At 47.6% G+C, this 20,973-nt stretch overlaps 1 protein-coding gene across 9 annotated transcripts in view; it reads left to right on the forward strand.

The window, feature by feature from the left end:
• LOC120949156 (mushroom body large-type Kenyon cell-specific protein 1) overlaps nucleotides 1-20,973 on the forward strand; it is a 118,341-nt gene that overhangs the window by 64,960 nt on the left and 32,408 nt on the right. For 8 of the 9 annotated variants that reach the window (XM_049606929.1, XM_040366216.2, XM_040366224.2 and 5 more), the window contains 5 exons: nucleotides 13,814-14,206; nucleotides 14,281-14,739; nucleotides 14,854-15,206; nucleotides 15,292-15,535; nucleotides 15,621-15,852. In XM_049606929.1, coding sequence (XP_049462886.1) covers nucleotides 13,814-14,206; nucleotides 14,281-14,739; nucleotides 14,854-15,206; nucleotides 15,292-15,535; nucleotides 15,621-15,852 — 1,681 coding nt within the window. The remainder of the gene's footprint in view (nucleotides 1-13,813; nucleotides 14,207-14,280; nucleotides 14,740-14,853; nucleotides 15,207-15,291; nucleotides 15,536-15,620; nucleotides 15,853-20,973) is intronic. The other variant, XM_040366217.2, reaches the window with a different exon arrangement.

Raw genomic sequence — 20,973 nt, forward strand, 5'->3', positions numbered from 1 at the left:
TACGTTTTAATATACGAGTTTTTTTTTCTATGTATGCTCAAAAAGTACTTTTTTGTCCTCTCTTTTAAGCCCGCACCTTTTTCGTCCATTAGCCTGTCGCACATTCGATATTATTTTTTTTTATCACGGCTCACATAATTCGACTGCCATTACTGCCGCCATTTCCGTTACGGATAAGGGTAAGAAAGGGAGTGATCAGCGGCCAGCGGTGCTACCTTGCGCCACCAAGCCACGGTGGTGAGCCCCCGCGGGTATAGTGGGCCTGCAGTATGCATTGGCCTGGTGTGGATGCATCTTTCGTGTGTGTGTGTGCTTGTGTTAGTGTGTGAGTAGATGTATGTTTTGCAGCGATCGATGCACTTTTTTTGCATTTCGTTCAACTCCAATTGCACCCCAACGACTTTTTTTCGCCCCTCTGTGTGTGTGTGTGTTTTTTTTCTTTCACCAACAAAATTACCAATACGCACATATTTGCACACGTTGCACACACCGTTGCCCCGTCGTCCTTTCTGACCTATGTGCATGTGTGATGCATGCCACAGCGGGATAGGGCAGGGATGGACAGCATAATTATGGCTACAGTCCACCCTCGCTCTCTCTCGCTCACTCACTCGCTCGGTCTCTCTACCGCCCTTTTAATGTGCTGCTCCTCCGGGCTGGCAATGGATAATCATCCCTTTGCGGCAAATTGAATTGCAGGACCCGAAAATGAATTTCAGCTTTTCGTAAATTAAAAATGAACACGATGGGTATGAAAATAACAACAGCAAAAAAAAACAACCCCGTTGTTTGGAGAAACAACGGGCTTGATCCCAGGAGCAATGCGGAAAGGTCGCCCCACTGCCAATGGAGACGCCTAGTGACATGCAACCCGCGCGCTTGCGTCTGTTTGTGTGTGTGTGCGCTGTAGTTTTTTTATTTTTTTTTTCAAATCCTATGGCAGTCAAGAGCGACAAGATATCACGGTGACACTCTGTGTGCCGAAGAAGGCTCGCCTATGCACGTCACATGCGATAAAAAACAAGCATACGTTCTCGAAGGTGGGGTGGGGAAGGGCTATGGTTGCTCCGTCTTCTAACCCGCCGGATGGCCGCACCCCGGGACAGAGCCAGATCGACGATTTACGTGTATTTACGGCTGAACAACCCGATTATATATATACATATACTTTTTTAACTCCAACCTATGGCTACCACCAACTCACTTTGCCACTCTCGCTTTGCCGAACCCTTTCCGGTAGCATCGTGCTATTATTATCCTATCATTATTTGTAAAAACATTCATGCAAAATTGATATAAATGACAAAGTGAAATATTTATGCATCATCGATGCAGAATCCCCAGGATTTTTAAATACACTCCTACTCTTTTCCCCTTTTTTTTGCTGCTGCAGTTTCGCTGGCACCCTTCAGTCTGAAGCCACCTTTTTCTGTTTTCGATTCAATAAGCCTCTAATATTCTCTTCGCATGGGACAGCAAGCTTTCAATCGGGTTCGGTATAATTTATTTTCCATTAGCAATTGTTATTGCATTTCATTGCTGTGCGTCCATTGTCTTGGGCCTATCTTTCCAAATGTGCGCAGGTTTTAAGATACAATTCATGAACTTTTACTTACTTACATCGATTAGCTACTGATTTTGAGCAAAAGATGCTGATAGACGCATCTAAAACTCACGTTTAGCGCAATATTGTGTGCTCAACTATTTCCAAAATTATATATATTTACAACTTTTCAATGTTTGTATTATAGACACCACCAAACCTTTCCCAAGATACGCCATCTACAGTCGGGGCTCATGCCCGGAGTTATTAAAGAACGGCAAAGACAGGTAGCGAACGTTCCCTTCACTTTTGCCCCTTCATGCTGGTGGCAATGCATTTGTGTTACTATTTCCGGCCAACCGCATGAAAAGAAGCAAAATTACATCTCTTCCAAAACCGAACATATGGCCTCGAAACTACACAAATACAGCGGCACGCTGTATGTCACGTTCATTCGCACTTCTTTCGCTATCGATCCGCTTCGCTGCCGTTTCGGTCGCCATTTGGCGTCATCGTCACCAATTCCGTATCCCGTGCAGGATAGTTGAAACAGCGACCTAGGACACTCACTCCGGCTCACAGAGGGAGGAAAAAGTTAACTTAAACGTAAGGAGAGAAGGCACGAAAAAAAGCACACACACACACCCGAACAACTAGCAACGCTAGCTGTGGGGATTAGCTGAATGGAATGGAAACGGTTGGCGGTTCCCCCGACGTGGCAAAGCGGAAGAAATTTTACGACCGCGGACGAACCAAAACGAAGTAGTTGCTTCTTTTTGCTTTCAAATCCTGCCCTGCTCACTTGCTACCCCGACTTTCAACCATCCTCGCGTTGGTCTTGGTGCCCTTTTTTTTACGCAGAAAAGTAGGTGCGGGAAATAATCGATAACGATGTCAAGCTTCTTTTTCAAACGTGTATAGTACCGTTTTCCACTTCGAGCCCCATTCGGGTTAAGCTTCTTCTTGTGCGGCACCTTGATTTTCACGGCTACTCGGTCCGTAGCACCAAATGAGCGATTTCGGGCCAGAAACACACACACACACACAGACAATATCATAAGAGAGTAAACCACAACTCAACTAACATTATAAAACTATCTTTCACTTAAAGCGTCACCCAGCAGCTAAACCTTGGCAGTTTACAAATAAACCCATTCCTGGCAAACTGCTGATACTCCCACAATTTGGTATCATTGAAAAGAAGCATTGTGCTGAGCCGTGCTTATGTTTTGCGTGTTTCGCATCATCGCTCTGGTAGGCGTCTTGAATCGATGAATCGCAAAGAACAAGTAGCCCAATCCTTAAACCCAAGCTAGATTGGAGAAAACTGTCTATAACTCTGTTCCAAAAACATAAGCCCTCAATTTAACACAGACATACTCACGAATACATACCCCACGAGCCGGCGGTTTGGCCAGTGGTTATCCTTCCCAGGCATCTTGGCCATGCGCCGTACCTGTGGCCCGATACGGAAGACGCTTGCACGAAAATTGATGGTAAGAAGTTTGTTCGTTTGCTGATTCGTTCATTGATTACGTGTGGAAAGAAGCTAGTGAGGTGGTGCTCCGAATACGATGACCATGTACACATTTGGCTCCTACCGTTCGTGGTAGATAAAGGATCGGGTGCATCATGTATGCATGCACCTTTTGGGCAAAGATAAAAGATTATTGCACCGAAGGCATCTTTTTCATCTCACTGTCTATCGATGCACGGCTCCCCATGCCCTTGCCCGGTTAGTGCCTGCTTGTTCAGGTGCACGGCCAGGATCGTAATCTTATCAGAGCAAGAAACAACATCCTGGCAGCAAGAAAACTGGACTCTGCACACGCTCCTTTCTCAGAAGCCAAGAAAAACCACCCGGAACGAATGCGGTGAGCGGGATACGGGAAGAGGAGGTATAGTTTAAGAAAATTATTAAGGATTCGATTTCTCCAAGGCGTGCAACCGGGAATCGATCCATCTGGCCAGCGCTTGTACCGAAAGCATCGATTGGTATTGGGAATGCAGGGAGTTGGCAACGATGGAAGAGATGCTTGATGAGCCTAGGATGCGTATCGGACGCTCTGGTTTGACTGGGAAGCATATGGCTGCTGCTCACCTGTCGGTGTACTGCTCACCGGGTGCCTGGTGTGTGGGGTGTACATAAAATTGGACCTCATCGCTTTCTTCCCGTCGGCATCCACTCCGTGCCATTGCAAAATCATTTGCTTTTGTAAGATTTCTGAGACGAAATTTTAGAATCTACTCGAATTAATCTTAAGACCAACGCTGGAACCATGCACGTCCACGTCCAACCGTCTGGGCTACATGCTCATGCTGTGGATGACCCTTCCCATATGCTATGTACATGCGTATGCGTTTCAGCAGGGTGTGAGTGGATTTTTGATGACGTCCAAGAAAGGGAAGACACTTCCGTCTCTATCCATGCTACCAGCTGAATGCTTTACACCTGGAATGGTTCGGTTGGGTGGTAAGATACTTAAAGAATGGAAGAATGGGATGGATGAGGCGGGGAGAAGGGAGTGCTCTTGACCGGTGTGAAAACTAACCGAAACCAAAGTGCAAACCTCGTGAGGGAAAAGGGGAAAAGATTTTCTTATCGGCGATGATTTTCACAACACAAGACACAAAAGGCAAGTTTCATCCTTTCGTCGGTGTGCACGCACTGCCTAGCAGATACTGCCTAATTGGAATTGGAACCAGGGGGAAGGGGTAGCGGCATGAGGTAGAAGGCGAGACAACCTTGCTGGATAGGCATAATATTTTGAAGAATCCTCCACTTTCTTCTCCACAAGATGTTGCACATGAATTGCATCACGGCAGCCATCGGGTATATGCCCCCCGCCTCTCCTCCCCAAACTCCGGTTTTCTCCTTGTCCGAGTCCGATGGTGCAATGGACACGGCCGATGTTTCGAACCCTCTTATGGTAAATATAAATTAAAGGATACCACCTCAACCCCTCCATCCATCTCCCCCTCCCTAATCGATTGGGAAGGGCACCTTCGTTTGGGCAACCTTCTTACCGAGTATGCCGACGAAACAATGTGAATTTATTGAGATGCATGAACACAATGCACGAAATCTGAAGAATACGGTCCCACCCATCGCAGCCGCACGGCATGGACAAACGGTCTCCGGATGCAAAGCAGTCTTGAGAAAGCCTCACAATCAATAAGAAACCCGAACGCATCGAAGAATTGATTGATGATCAAGGTATGATCGGTATTTATTACACAGCCTACTGGAAAGTCTTGTTCTTGAACGACTGGCAGCATTCCTTCCATTGTCGTAACGATTTCCACACTCTCACCAAGCCATCTCGGGTAAGAGGTAATTGGAAAGTCTTCCTGCTAATCTGTTCCAACAGTGGTCCAAAAGTTTCCAGAATATGTTTCTTTGATAAGAGAGAAAGGCTTCCAGTAGACTGCTGCTGAATCTGCAACTCACCTAATGGCTGCTACGCTTCGAAACAGCGTCTTCATACACAAGATACCCGGAGGAGTGCTTGTTTTTGTCTTCGATTAGCAAGACGTTGTCCAGTCGGCCAGGGCGGTAGCAAGGATTGGAAATTTCATTAATTTTGATTTTAAAAAGACTCACAACCAAACCCATGGCTCGGGATAGTTATTTCTTCAGACAGAGCGAAACAGTTTGTTGGTGCATGCAGGAGGTATCGTCTTATCATTTTTAAGGAGTGTGAGGTTAGATGACAGAGGAAGACAAGAACAAAAAGAGATAGAAATGGAGAGAGAGAGAGAGAGAGAGAGAGAGAGAGAGAGAGAGAGAGAGAGAGAGAGAAATGAGCAAAAGAGTGAGAAAACGAGAGAGTAAAGGCAAATCTAATTGCTCCTTGTAAACTATGCATGGCTCCCAATATCCTTTCAATGACTTTGGTAGGACTTGTGCCACTCAGGCCTGTCTTAAATTATACCCCAGTCCTTCTAGCCAAGGCTAGATGCACACTTCTACCCCACGTACAATGCAGGTTCACGTGCGAGATGAAACAGTTCCACCATCTTCACCGGCACCTTTCTTATGCACAAACTCCTTGGGCTCGGAATGAAAGAAAGTGGGCGCTTCCGAAGTCGAATGCAAATGACACAAGACGTTCGGACGCCACATAAAGATATCGAACCATCCCAGGGAACCAACCATCTTTGCTTGCATTCAATTTTCGTCCCCGAGAAAAAGCCTTTGGTGCATCCGATCCTGGAAATAGCTCGGATGAGCTGGCATGGAGGAATAATCTTGCCAAGCCTGGGCCGAGCAAATGTGCGGCGTAGTGACCGGAATTTTGGTCGTACATAAAACCCGGTGCACAACACACCATGCGTGTGTGCGTGTGTGTGAGTCCATTCGTCGGACAATATCATCCCACCGAAGACACTGCCGGACATCGAATGCGAAGAAACTCTATTAAAATGCGTTTCGAAATGCCAAACCAAGATGCAAATGTGGTTTAAAACCTAAATTTGTACCCCTGCTATCTGCTATCCTCTCGGATTTGAATCTGCCCCGCAGAGCACGACCTTTCCACCGGCTTTCGGTCCTGTGGAGTCCTGCAAATGCAGTACACTGCGCGGCACGGGCTACACTGTCCGACGGCAACACGATACCAAGAAGACTTTCTCGGAGACATAGGAAATGTCGCTCAAGTACGAAATAAGATGAACAGGTTGTACGTGCTGGCAGCGTGTGTGAGGTTTGGAATGCAGCACAATATGTTGCACTCACACACACAATCATTGGTCGTAGGTCGACTCGGTTTAGGTTCAGGTGGAATCGTAACGTTGTTTGAAGATGTCGGAATGAGTTTTCAAGATGACACGTTTTCTGGCAATCGATGGAGGGTTCATTTACTATTTGATCGACATGTATATTTAAATATGAAACAGCATGTATCGCCCAGCTAGGAGCGGGCAGTTGTACATTACTATCTAATCATTTTAAATTTCTTATGGATCTAAATACGGTTTGATGTGTTTTTTATTACATTCTAATCATGATTTCCAATTGCAATTTTCATCCCAAACTATGTGTACAACATGTAGGTACATCCCTCAACAGTTTTCAATATTAAACAAGCTAAGATTATAGTCACCATCTCGTCCGCACTCGTCCATGCGTTAACCATCGGAAAAGCAAAATTTCTTGCAAAACAGTGGTAAACTTCACTTCAAATCTTGCTCCTATTGCAGCGATTGAACCAACAACAACAGCCCTCTTTTCGTCGACTGCCAAATGGAGTGTCCTCACCCAAAAGGCAATCCAAATGCAATTACAACACCCTGTCTCACAGCTCGCTGCTTTCCGCTTTCTTAACGACTGCTCTTTTCCAGTTACAGTGCCCCTTCCCCTCCTCCTCATCTATACCACTCACACTGACCTCAGAAATGATGCCAAAAATTGAAACATTTTATCAAGCGCAAGAAACTAGCTCAGTCCCAAGCCTTCGGTCCAAAAGGCGAAACAGCCGGACAAGACTTTGCCACCAGAGAAAGAAGACTATATCCAGATGGACGGATTTGTCCGTCGAATGCAATAAGTGTGCGTGTGGTGAGAGGGAGGGGGAGAAATAGTTCAACCCACCCATCCTTACACAGGATTACACAGAATGGGACCACAGCCACCCCATTTCTCGGTTCCTTTCCTCTTGCTAATCACATTTTCGGAGCTACCACCACGTCGATCGAAGACATGGCCACACGAAATAGCGTTCAATAGCCATGCATGCATGCCCGGTGGGGTGAGTGCTTTGCAACAAATCTCCACCTACCCGCCACCCTCGGCTTTAAACATCGTAACAAACCGCAACCGGCCAACTTCTCGCAAAGGCAATGCTTTCTCTTTCACACTTACCTTCTCGACTTACCACTCGATGACACCCATCTACCTACCTGTACCCCTCAGCAGACACCTTACAGAATACCCAAAACACACACCTTTTTCGTAAATTCCACCCCAAAGGGTAACTCCAACTGGGTTGAAGGAGGATCGGGGTAGAAATCTTTGCGGAAACTGTGCGCGCTGAACAAAGGGCTGACCGTTTGTGCACGGTGCAGCACAACAACATTCGATTCTGCCCGAATAATTTATGGCACAATTCGAGTGTGTGTAAAACCTACGTAAACATGTTATTATGTTTATGATAAGGATTTTCGGTGCATCAGTAAGGTGCACGATGCAAAGGGGTAGGCAGGTAGGCAGCTGCAGGCAACAGGGAATCCATTTTGGGGAGGCGATTGGGCGGTCATCCGAAAATTTCCTAGCCAAATGGTCAGTCGAGATAAGGAAAAGGCGGTGGCCGACTGCGTTACGATGCATTGTGCATGGGTCCCATCCCACCCCTCTCCAAACAGGTCCAGGCGAGTGTTGGGAAAGGATTTCGGAAACTAGATCCTATTTACAATCGCACACGAAGACATTGCAGCTGCTGGTTATTGCCCCATTCTAAGACGATGAAATCCATCCGTTTTGTGCATCCAGCCCACATTGCATCCCAGTGTCGCCGTCTTTGTAGCTTCAAGCATGGTTTCTTCGATTTTCGATTCACCCAGGATCCCGGATGTGGAACACGGAGATGTGTGTGTGTGTGTGAGAGAGAGAGAGAGAGAGAGAGAGAGAGAGAGAGAGAGAGAGAGAAAACATGAGAGAGACGGATGTGGGGAGTCGGATGTGGGAAAGAAGGTAGTTGCAATGCACCCAGAAGGCAAGCACGAATTGATATAAGGCATAAGGCAAGGCATATAAGCATCGGTGCCTATCGAGTGGAATGAGAATGAGGTTCATTGGGTTTGAAATTTTCTTCGAGCTACATTAGTGTACGCACACAGGCCGGTCACAGGCCTAGCTGTAGCTCGGTTTTAGTCCTTTCGAATATGCACTTTCTTCTGGAGCAACACTCCTGCTGTACCTTACCCGCCCCTCAATTGTGTAGGAAGTCGAACTTTCATCTTGCCAGGTTCAAGCGACCAGGACCACTCTAACCAGGACCTTGCTGCGACACAAGACATCATCAAGACTTCTGGTCTGATCCTTGCGTTTGTGCGTGCTTCCTTCTTCTCAAACATTTTTACCCCGTTCCTTCCCCACTACCCACGCACCCAGTGCGAAAGGGTACGAATTTTCGGATGCATTTCGGATGCATCAATAATGTAGGAGGCAGTCGAAATTAGATTGTAAAGTGCACACAGTGGGCGTTCGTAGCAATTGCTCGTGTTCTTGGGGCAGAGGCGATGGCCAGTAGGCCATCATGTGTGGCTGTTTGCAGCAGAAGGATCGGGACGAACACGAGCCCCCATTCCCGCCCCAATGTCGTACTGCATCCTGTTTTCTTTCATCTGGAAAGAAACCCCCAAACGGAGATGTTGATGCTACACAATGCTCAGCTTTCGGAGGCCACCCGACTGGGGATGGTGGCGGTGTATCGGTCGGTCAGAATATTTCCAAACACCTCGCATACCCCCCAACGCTTCCTCCCCCTCGATCAAAATGAGAGAGAGAGTGAGAGTGGGGCACTTTCTTCGATACTGCCGGCACAAAACCGTTCCTAATCTTCGTCGTTCTTCTTTACTGCCCCCGAGATAGCCGAGAGGCGTTTGGGGCTACTGCTCGGACAGCAATGCAACGAAGGTTTGTGGTTTTTCCGGCAGAAGCAGAAGAGCACACCGAGAAGACTTTTCGAAGACTTCCTTGGTGCGCTAGATTAGAAGGAGCAGTCTTCTTATTCTTGCTTCGTCCAGTGCTGCATCTTCTACTCCCTTGCTTAGTATACCGTTCAATGCAACACAGCGATGCTTCGCTCGCACCAGCCCAAGGTGGGATGGTAAATTCGGGATCGGATCGAAGATTTGAAATTTCCTTAGCTCCATCTCCCCTGCTCCTTACCGGCATGTTGAGCTTACTGGAGGGGGTGGCACACCGATGCGTATATTGGTGCGTGCGTGTTTATATGCATGGAGCTGGTAAGATTTCGATCAAACACACAATGCAACGCCGGGGAAAGTGGTGAGACGACACGGTTGAGACGACAGCACCTTAGGATGTGTGGCCAGAAAATGCAATTTTCGAGAATCGAACCACCCCGTCACCGTGCCACCATCCAGCATCCGTGGACAACCTGTGGGCGGCTGTGGTAAGGGCATCATGGACTCATGCATTCATTCTCATTCCTTCCGGTTTGGTCGCCCTAGGTTCGGGAGACTTTTGGGGCCATCAGCTTCAAAGAGCTATGCGCCAAGAGAGTATTTGTGTGTGTGTGAGTATGTTTCGGCAGTAGGGGGTGGTAATCGAGGGCGGACAATAGCAAGATGAAGAAGTACGTGGCCATTTCCTCCAATTTTCGGTAGGAGCAGCAGTCGGGACAATACTAAAAGGGGTTCCCCAACTCCATCTCAACCTCCTCCTCCTCCTCGTCCTTCTGGTGGTGGTTGACAAGCTTGTAGTGGTAGTCTTTCCTTAAATAACAAGGGACGAAGACGATGTTTGCACGATTGGAAGGAAATTTGCCACCGACACACAGGAGCAGTAGTTTGAGAGTGGTGTAGGAGTATGTGAGGAGGAGGACGAGGAGGATAATGAAGGAGCCGGTGCCGTTTTTGGTGATGATGGAATTGCTATTGGTGTTGATATTTTTGATATTCTTATCCGTGCCAATGCAATGGGCCTCCCTACCTTCGCCGACTAGCGTCTTGCGCTTCGTTTCCTACCACACTGCTGCATACGCACAACACGTGCGCACACGCGAAGCCAAAGCACGTACAAGCAGCAGTGGCATCGTCTTTACAAAACACCAGTGCACCCGTCGCGCAAGGAACAAAACATACACACATCTTTAGCATTCAGCAAGCCAAACCGAACGCACACACTGGAAGGGAGCGGGGTTAGAGGACGATAAGGATACATCAAGATTGAGAGCCGAAATACGCACACACAAATCGAGATGGACGCAAGGGGAAAAAACACACAGACATGAGTGTGCGTGCATGTGTGTTTTTGTTAGTGTGTATGTGCGTATGACAGAGAGAGAGAGAGAGAGAGAGAGAGAGAGAGAATTAGGGAATAAGAGAGAAAGAGCAGTCCACTTTAGCGAAAGCCGTAAGATTCAACCGGTTCCGTACGCAGCAGCGTCTTGGTTGCGGGACAGAAATAATAATACTTAATGCAAACTAATATTGAAATAATGAAATGCATTATCGATTTTCTATTTATTACTTATGTATGTGCGTAGGGTCCAGTTTCGGAGCTGAGGCATGTTTCGCACCCCCTCCCCCCTTCCTTCCCTCTGATACACGGTGCACACGTACCACGCCCCACAACATGCGTGCTACTCAGCACCGCAGGCAGGATGTAAGCCCCTTCCCCCCCATGTACGTCCTCTCCCTCCTGCCCGGTGTGCCGTTATCGAATGGACATGGGTGGAGCAGTGGGCTGGTGTTGAGATGATGCACCGCGTTTAGTGCAACTGCAATTCGTGACCGATGAACCATTGTACGGGAGGGATGTGAGAAGCAAGAAAGTTTGGCAAAATCGTGTACCGTACCGCGCGCGAGAGCGAAGGGGGTGCCGGACACGCAGGGTGAGTCGTGTTCCCGAACGCACTTTGCGCTTGTTACGCATAAATGAAGCCTTCCTTCCTTTCGTGCTTCCTTCTGGTCGTTCGTTCTACTGCACTACAGCCGAATTCCTTGGCTTGCGTATCGGCGGCGTACACCAAATCGTTGCCGAGGATTTTCACTGCTTAAGAACCCAAATCCGGTGCGGTGTGGAGTCTCCGCACTCGAATTTCTATTTTCCCACCAGCACCTCTCTCCCTCTCTCTTTCTCTCTCTCTCTCTCTCTCTCTCTCTCTCTCTCTCTCTCTCCCTTTGTTTCTCATCATCCTCCACGGTCAAATGATTTCGCCCATACACGGGGAACAATAACGGGCAAAAAGGACGTGGTGGACGTGGTGGACGGGGTGAACGGGAGGGAGCACTGCATAGAACTGCATAAAGAAAGGGGTACCAGCGATCCAGCGAGGCACAGCACGCGTAAATGACATGCACACACGCACGGGGATGATGAAAATGGTCTCGCGCCTTAGGGCAGGCGGTTCTGCGATGCGTGCGATGGAGGCGATGGGTGGTGGTGTGCTACTGGCGGCAAGGATGGTGGCTTCTTTTTTCTGTTTTGTTTTTCTGCCTCTACTTCGATGCGTGTGCAATCGTTGTACCGCATCTACCATTATGCGTAGAGCGCATTATCTACACGGGCTTTTTTTCTCGACTTCGTACGTTTTTGGTGCAAACACTCGATGCAAAATAGCTACATTTTGTTACCTTTCCCTTATCTGCTGGTTCGGGCGATAGAAGGTGGGCTGCCGTTTGCTGCGTTTTGCTTTTGAATAATAACCTAAGCAACCTAAAACGCGCCCCGGCAGTAGTGCACTAGCCGTACGCAGAGTACACTAGCCATGGTGTGCGGAGAGCAGAAAAAGTACGCATTTTTAATATGCCTTCACCAGGTCGATCGCTGCCATGAACGATAAGAAGTAGAAGGGGGGGAGGAAATCAGCGGCACACGGCAAGGAACACGAAACCTCCTGTGTAATGGGGGGTAACGCCGTAGCTGGCAGTGCAGGGGAGGGGGAGAGTTTCCTTAATTATTATCCTTGCCGCCACGCTCTCTCGTGGCAGTGCTTAACCGACCGCGTCTAGCGTGTGCGGAGCCGGCACAAGGACTTTACAGTTTTAACCGAATAGGTTAAATGGGTCAAAATTGCGTGTGGTTCGAATTCGTGCCCCGTGCACGTCTTCCGTTTGCAAACAAAATTGTGTGTGAGTGTGTGTGTCGGGGGGGGGGGGGGGGGGTCTTTCTGGGCACCCGCACTCATGACAGGCAAGCCACCATTGCATTCGACGGTCGAACTGTACCGTCACCATGCCCCGGTGGGTGCTACGGAAACGGAAAGTAATTAAAATTTGAAAATAGGATCGAATCGAGCTATCGAAGGGAAGCAACCTCCCTGAAGGGGTTGCTACACTCTTATTTATTTGTTTCTGTTGCTCCCATTGCGAGAATAGATAAACTACTGGCAGTTTGGCGGGATCGGGGAATAGAAAACACAAATCTGCCATAGAACAACAAATGTATGAACAGTGTGTACAGTACAGGCTGATCTGAACAGCAGCAGAAACAAAAAAAACACATGACTACTATTTTTCCCTGTCGAGAGGGGACCCCGTCAACAACAGAACAGAGCATTACAACCTCAACTCATAGCGGTGTGTGGTACAAAGGTACAAAAAATTACAACATTAATGTAAAGCTAGAAGCTTGAAAAAATAACCCATGTTCATTTGGGTGCCTTTTTTCCCTCTGGCCTCAATTTGTGAACCCTACGCTGAATAAATGTGCCTATTGTAGGCAGTTAAACAAAAAAAAACACACAGTGCACAAACGTACACACACATGCCTACATGGCGCATTAAAGGTGGCAGGTGGCAGGAGATACGGGAGGGAGAGTCATAGTAAATGATTATTGATTAGCAAAGTTCTTATGGGCTCCCTGTTTTTCCGCCCCTCAGTATTCAGCTTGGCACATTCCTCATTTCAACCGCTTTTTAGCATGTCTGTCGAAGAAATTAAACGTAGCGAACAGGGAACGCCAAGAGAACGTACGGAAAGGCTGGAACTGATTTGTAATTAGTTGAAACATCGATTTTGAAATAACACACACATACACGCACACACAGTCTTCCTTCTTTACCCTGTCTAAGGAAGCAGCGGTAAGGCCGACGGGGCGGCTGTTTCTTACTCGTTCGAACATTTCTTACAATAAACCCTACCACAAACGTGTTTCAGTAAGCACAAATTTCAATCAGTCTTGCAAGGATTCATTCTTGTTTCATGCAATCACGATCAAACAAGCTGGGTCAATTGAATGATTCGAATTCAATTCAGCTGTGTATAGGGAAGAACTCCTATTCCATCTTACGTGCTTGTCAACTCGTGATGTAAAAAGTACATTTTACTCAAGGAAATGGTTGTAATTCTACTCTATGTAATTGCACTCTTTCCAACAAATGCTCTGTATTTTATTGTGAAAACATTAGAACTGTAAATAAATAACCCGGCTGGCTGATCTTCCTCTCTCTCTCTCTCTGGAATGCTAACATTTCATCAAACAACTTTAACGTTTTTCTCGGTTAGATGGGACGTATGTTTCTGTTTCGGAGCTGTGTTTTAATCTCTTTCGCGTTGTCCATCCCCGTCTCCCCGCACAGGACTAGAACGTGTCGCTGAAGAATTGATGGGACGCAGGAAATGGAAACACTATCAGGACGTCCTAACGCGACAACAGTTGAATCTGCTGGATCCCAGCACGACAAACTCCACCGAGGACGATCTACTGACCGGCACGACCGGTGTTGCAGCCGCCGCCGCCGCAGCAGCTGCTGCAGCCGCGGCCGCCCAGCTACACCAGGGGCAGCTGATGAACTCCGCCAGCGCTACAGCCGCTGCCACAGCCCTCGCGCTAGCTGGTGGCGGCATGATCGATCAAAAGACCAATCATCCCGCCGCCATTGTGGCCGCAGCCAACGCTGCGGCCGTGGCTTCCCTCACTACACCTGCCGCTGCCCAAGCCGCTGCCAACACAACTGCCGCGACGGCCATAGGTAAGTTCCGGGAGCTTGGCATCACAATTGGTGGGCGCAACGCATTCTAATGACCCTTTACTTCCCCCGTACAGTGAGAAATGGGCACTGCCAGCAGGACGACGTAGATGTCGACCCGAAAACTGCTGCCTCCGCCAGTCCCGACAGCCCGCGGGCAGCCAACTGTCTGGCGTCGGAAAAGCTCAGCCCTTCCAGTGCCAGATCTCCCCGGCACGGCAAGGACGATCGTGCCGCTTCGCCAGTATCGCGCAACTGTCATACCAATGACAACGGCACGGCGACACCGAGGACGGGAGCGACCGACGCGGAAGGAACGCCTCCCCTGTCTGCATCGCCCTCGGGCACGATCGAGCGTGATCCCGCCAGGCCCAAGTCGACCTCCGGCACCGAACAGCCAGCTCTCGTCGAGCCTAGCATACCCAACACTCCTGATCGTGGTCGCGCATCTTCCGTCGCGAGTCCGGACGTGCGGGGAGAGCAAACTGCTACCGAGCATGCCGAAAGTATGTCCATCGTGAAACAGGAACCCGTAGGTAAGTTGCCGTTTACTCTCTTGATCCAGCGCTGTCCGTTTACCCGAATCCCAAAAAGAGTTGGTTTCTTTTGTTCGGTTCCAAATGGTAATTTCGTCCAATCCCATTCCACAGAGCATGTAGATCCCTCGCCCATCAAATCTGAGCAACCGAATCCAGAGGTGGCGGTCGTGCCGAAGCTGCCTATTGTTGGAACCAACAACAACAACAACATCATCAACAGTAACAACAACACGATCCAGCATCGCAGCAACGGGATGGCGATAGAAGACGGTTCCGCCGGCACCAAACCGCTAACAGCGGAAACACCGGCCGAGCCCGAGGCGGCTACACCGGTCGACTGGAAGCCACAGGACAAGTGTTACTTCTGCGTCGACGGCAAGCTGCTGACTGTGAATGAGACGGGTGAGCTGGTGCCGGAATCGGGCCCGGCTCCGACCGAAGCAGAGCTCCGACTTAATAGACGGGTAAGCTTCGAAATAACTGAGTTTTTCTGGTTTAGTATTTGCTGCAAACAATTTACCCTGCTACTGCGCCCTGTTTGTCCCATAGGCTGCCGCTGCTGCCGCACTGGCCGAGTCCGATAGCGATACGAGCGAGAGCAGCGAGCCAGAGCTGCTGGCTAGTCTTCTGAGTGCCGGTGCGGCCGGTGGAATGTCCAACAAGTCGCTGGTAGCTTTGCTGCGTGAAGCCGGCGCCTCTCAAAATCTTCCCTCGCTGCAGTCGTTCGTGGCACAGTACACCGCGGCCGCTTCGTTGCAGGGTCTTCAGCCAAATCTTGCCCAGCTCTACAACCGTAAGTTTGGGTCATCCTTCGTAATCCAGTTCCTGTTCAGTGCGTTGTAACTCTTGCTTGCCTTACCTATCTCACCTCACTCTAGCAGCGCTATGGTATTCACAACTCCAGCAGCAGATGTCACCGAGCGCCGTCGAGACGGCAGCTGGGGGAGCCGCAACGGCTGCCCTCAGTCCGACAACGGCGGCCAAAATGGCGGCACAGCTCGGCGCGGTCGGAGGCACTGGGGAACAACCGCTCGATCTCAGCGCAAAGCCGGGCACTTCCGGCATGACATCATTGCTCAGCAGTATGATGGATCCGAAGCACTTGTACAAGTAAGTGACGCATTGTTACGTATCTTCAGTACAACTTGAACGCACGATTGTACGTTCGCCCTCTATAACGCTGCATTGCAACGATTTCAATTTTCTTAGGAGGAGCAGGTATGATGGCCTGATGGTAATCGAACCCAATTCTTCCGATGAACGAGATACAAATTGCTCAGCCAATGGCCATGGCCGGCCCAAACGGTGTCGTCCATGTCGCTATTTTTTAATTGAATTTTACCCCGTTGCTTTGCGACTCTCCGCTCCGTTCTTTGCATTGCAGTGCAGTGCAGAAGAATTGAAATTCGATACTTACAGCCGCGGTATCACACACCCGGTTGACCCATTAAAGCGCACCGCCGCATCGTGTGGAAAGGCGCGGAGATAATGAAAATATACTGGCTGTCGATTGTTTTCCCATTTTCCCTAACTGAAGCCCCACGAGCGTCACAGTTCGCTTTTGCCACTGTAACCTTGTCCGCCCCACACGGAAGGTGGCAGGAAGAGTGTTTCGTTAAAAAAAGAAGCTCACATTGCTTGCCGTGCCGCGCCATCAGATCACGAATTCCACTTCAAGCAAGCATATCGTGTCAGGGAAAACAAAGGAACTCTCGCATGTCCTTCCCGATCTCTTGAGGCAATCGAGCGATAGCGATTCGATTGATTGGTTTTGATTCACTGCCGACCATTCGCACCCGCATGTGTTGCACCGAGGTGACGCTATTTTGGTCCCCGGCCCTTACCCGGGAGTTGGACCTGGTCTTTTTTACGACAGCAATCCTCCAAACCTTCGCAATTAACAGTGATTTCTCATTAACACGTTCTCCTCTGCGACTCCGGTGACGTTGTTGTCCGCAGCGTATGTACCCGTGCAGATTGTTGAACAGGAGCTCGCTCTTGTATCATGTATCGCTCGGTCCACCCACAGTCCACACTTAAAATGGGGGATGCAATCGGAGGGGGAAAATCTATTAAAAAGTATACCCATTTCCCTCGTTTTCACTTACGCGATCGTCACACCGTGGGCAAACTATCGTGCACTCGTTGATCGTTGCTATCGAAGAATAAATTTTTAATTAGTAATTTGAACGCTCCAGCTGCTAGCCAGCTGCTTGGGGTCGCTTTCTTTCCTCGCTGCTTTAAAGAAATAAGAGGATTTGCCAATAGCGGTTCGTTCTTTGTTTGTTTTACTTAATATAGTGCTGATTGCTGCCACATTATCTTACGCGATGCGATGGAGAAAAAGTTTAGATACATAGGAGTAAATCATTGTACATAGATCAAGTGCACTTGAATAAAATCTAAAGAGCCCTTTTGCATACTTTGAAAATTTCTATGAATTTGAAAAAAATATCTTTGCTTCAACGTAAGGGAACACATCATAATCAACGGTCATAAGAAGGCTGAAAATAAAACGATCGATGGTTGTTCATCAGACAGTGGAGCCATTCTAACGATTTCGATCAATGCAAACACACGCTGGCGTAATACCGTTTAGGGTGGATGAAAAATGTTGCGTCTTTGCGGTTTGACAGCTGCCCGTGATTTCTTAACACATCGTAACATTTCGCTGAGGTTTGCAAACTGTGCTGGCCAGATTTTTATATGCTCGCATCATTTGTCAGAACGAGGCGTCCCCCGTGTATTCCTTTCAGCGTGTGTTTCGCATCCTAACAAACACGTGATCCGTTGCACTTGTCTTTGCTTGCCGAGAGGCAATGCACTCCAATTGACCCAGCGCAGTCCCCCTACCAGTTGTAACCGAGCCACACATGCAAATGTGTCTTCCTGCACATGCTGCGCCAACGCCAACAAGCATTAAAAAGAAAGGAGCGGCACAACGAAACACAAAACAAACGCATACGCACAATCTCGCATCTGACGCGCTGCTGCGTTACACTATCATTTCATCCCATATGGACCTTTCCGATCCCAAAAATACCGCAAAGTTCGTTCACTTCGCATCTCTAACGGGAGGCGAATCTTTTCGTGCAGATTTTGAGGCTTCCACGCTTCCCCGCCCTGCTCCACGTGTCGGCCCTCCCGCTCCACTGACTCGGGCCACTGGCTCTGGAGTCGTGGTGAAGCAGCAGATGCGCGCGCGTGAGGTTAATTTGCCGCCAAAATGATCATCATAAAAACGGCAGCAATAACGGCAATAATCATCATCATCATCATGCATGTTGCGAAACGGGCTGCAAAGCGGAGCACCCAAAACAAAACGAAGCATCATCGCTGCAGCATCGTGGCCCTTGCCAAACCCGGTGCATCATCGCCATTGACACGGGAACGCGGCCAAATGTGTCAAAAACTTGGTGCACTCTGCACAGCACTTTGCCTTCGGCCTTTTCCAGCACATTGCCCTTCCACTTTCACCGTATTTTGTTTTTCCGTTTTATTGTTGTTGTTGTTGCATCCATCTGAATAAATGCCCTATACCCCCGAAACGAAACTGATGCGATGCCAAAAAAAAAAATTCAACGGCTACAATTTGGCCGACGGTAAACGAATGCATGTTTCTCGTTCTCGTACATGGCTTACCCTTTTCGGGGGTAACCCTTTCGCTTTTCATTCCCGTTTTGTTTGGCTTCTCGGTATTACATCCCGGCTGTGTTTCTTTTGCACAAAAAGTGCATATGCAGTGCAAGGAAGCCGAATGCAAGAGGGACGGCAAGAACGGCAAGACGACAAAGTAGTCGGTCGAGGTCATTGCTCTCGGGCATTTTCTCTCAACTTTCCTTTTCGTTCGCGTTCTGACTTCGTGGTAGTCGATCGGCTGAAAGTTGCACGGAAAACAAAAACGAAAACAAGGCTGCTTGCATCAACCATTACACAATTTAGGGGACCGCTGGGAAATGCATCTTCCAAATTTAATTTTTAATCGTATATTTCTTTTTGCTCTCCTGCTTTCACTTTGCATGTGTTGGGGCGCGCGTGTTGAGCGTTTTGTTGCAATGCGCTTAGTGCACGCAACTACATGTGGTACACATTTGTGCAAGCTCCAATCTTTGATCGTAATATAATAGTCTGCACATGATCTTAATTCCAGCCCCAAATTCAGATGCTTAAAAGCGGTTCAAAACGCTTCCGTAGCTCCCTTTTAGATTCTTTATATGTTCCTCTTTTAAGAAGAACATGCGTACATTATTCCTCCCTTCTCGTACTCGCACGCTACACAGCGCTACACATCTCTCAAAATAATGTGTTTCTTATTTACTTATCTACCACCCTAAAAGACACCTTCGAACTCTCGCCCTTGCTTGTTTGCCTGGCCGCGTTCTTTCATCATTGGTCGCAGTGGCACTTTGCATCAAAAGGGTAGCTTTTGCGGCAGCACCGTGCACCGTGTCACTGTACCGCATGACAAATTAGTACCAGCGCGTTTTATGGATCGTAAGTGTGTGATTCTTTTCACACCAATCTACGGTAAACGTGTTGAGCGTTTGACAAATTGTAAGATTGAAGCTGACGGATGCATTCTTTGTCGTCGAATTCATTGCGTGCAGTTGCGCTTCATAAATGCAGCAAAATATTGCACATTTGTTCTGGAAGATTTCAAAATTGATCCAACAAGAGTGAACAAGGAGATGGCAATTACTTGCTCGTCTTTGCTCATCAACATATTACGCGACATTTATTGTGTGAAATGAATACTTTTTTGCATTAGCTACTGGATCATCGTTAACTCCTAGAAATGAGAACAGTTCTGAGAATTAATTATCACCATTCATCCTTAGCACAATTATCGTAAGAGTTAGCTAAGCTCGTGCAGATAGATGCATGCCATCGTATACAATTGTGTTTCACGAAATGCAATGGAAAAATATACATTTTATTCCTACATCCCGCCTGAAATGCATGCATGATCGGACCATTCTTTCACCCGACATCATTCAATGTATTCACCCATGTGATTTCTTTTTTTCCATTTCCATTCTTTTCGCTGCAAAATGCTTAAACACCATCGGGTCAATAATGTTGTACCATCAAAAGGATTTTTCTATTCCATTTTATATATAAAAAAAAACACACACACACACATGCACTGAAAATCTATTCCATTGTTTCTGGCTGTTAATTGAATGATGCACCTGTCGGAATTTCTCTATTTTTCCACATTTTATTTCCTTTTTGCTTTTTTTTCTGCCTGCGGCCTTTGTCATTTGGAGTTTGTTTTTTTTTTGCCATGCAGTGCCACAATATATGCACTAGATGGTGCCAGCGATGAACAAAAACAAAATTATTGAAAAAGAATTCAATGGATTTGCAACCATATTTTTGTTGCTTGCGTTTGCTTTTCCCACATCGGCCCGGCATGGATGTGTGCATGGACGGATGCGTGTTTTTTCAAATCGTTCACAAAATAATCATTTCCATAGCATAGTTTTTTTTGTGTGTGATGCATCACTTTTCTCGTAAATCGCTTTTTATGATTTTTCCGAACTCTATTCGCACCTATTTTCATTGGCACTTCGGCGGAAGCAATTCGCACCGGATGGACTTGAATGCGTTTGGTTGGAAATACGTTGAAATAATACAAACAGTCGCTATGTCACACACACACACACCCACACAACAATATTTATCAACGAGTGTATTCCAATTAGAAGCGGCGCTAGGCTCGTATGGTGAGGTTGGAAATATTTCATTTTATTTTGTTGCACTCCCCAACTCTCCGTTGTCTACAGGTTTACCTTGCCCTAACAAATGGTCGATGGATTAAAAATGGTTTTGTTTCTTTTTATCGAGCGTGCGTTATCTTTGAAACCCAAACAGTAAAGGTGAAAGACTGGCCGGTTTTTTTAGCCTTCCTTTTGCGAATCTGTTGCTGTTTTGTTGCCGAATATTTGACAGCGATACAAGCGCAACTTTAAAATGCAACAAAACATGCATATAAATGTTTCAGCGACACCAATCAAGCTGATATAATTGGCCATTTAATGATACAAGAACGATTTTGTGTATGACAAACGTTAGTTTGCATCTTCCCTTTTCGCGCGAATATATTCTTAGAAGCGTATAGTCAAAATAATATCTGGGATGGATCACATTCCTTTGAACGAAAACGAGTTTGCTTTGAAGCAAATGAAAGCCACATGAGCACCACCGTAATGGTAATACGTGGCAAAT

Source organism: Anopheles coluzzii, chromosome 2, assembly GCF_943734685.1.
Source record: "Anopheles coluzzii chromosome 2, AcolN3, whole genome shotgun sequence".
Classification (NCBI taxonomy): Eukaryota; Metazoa; Arthropoda; class Insecta; order Diptera; family Culicidae; genus Anopheles; species Anopheles coluzzii.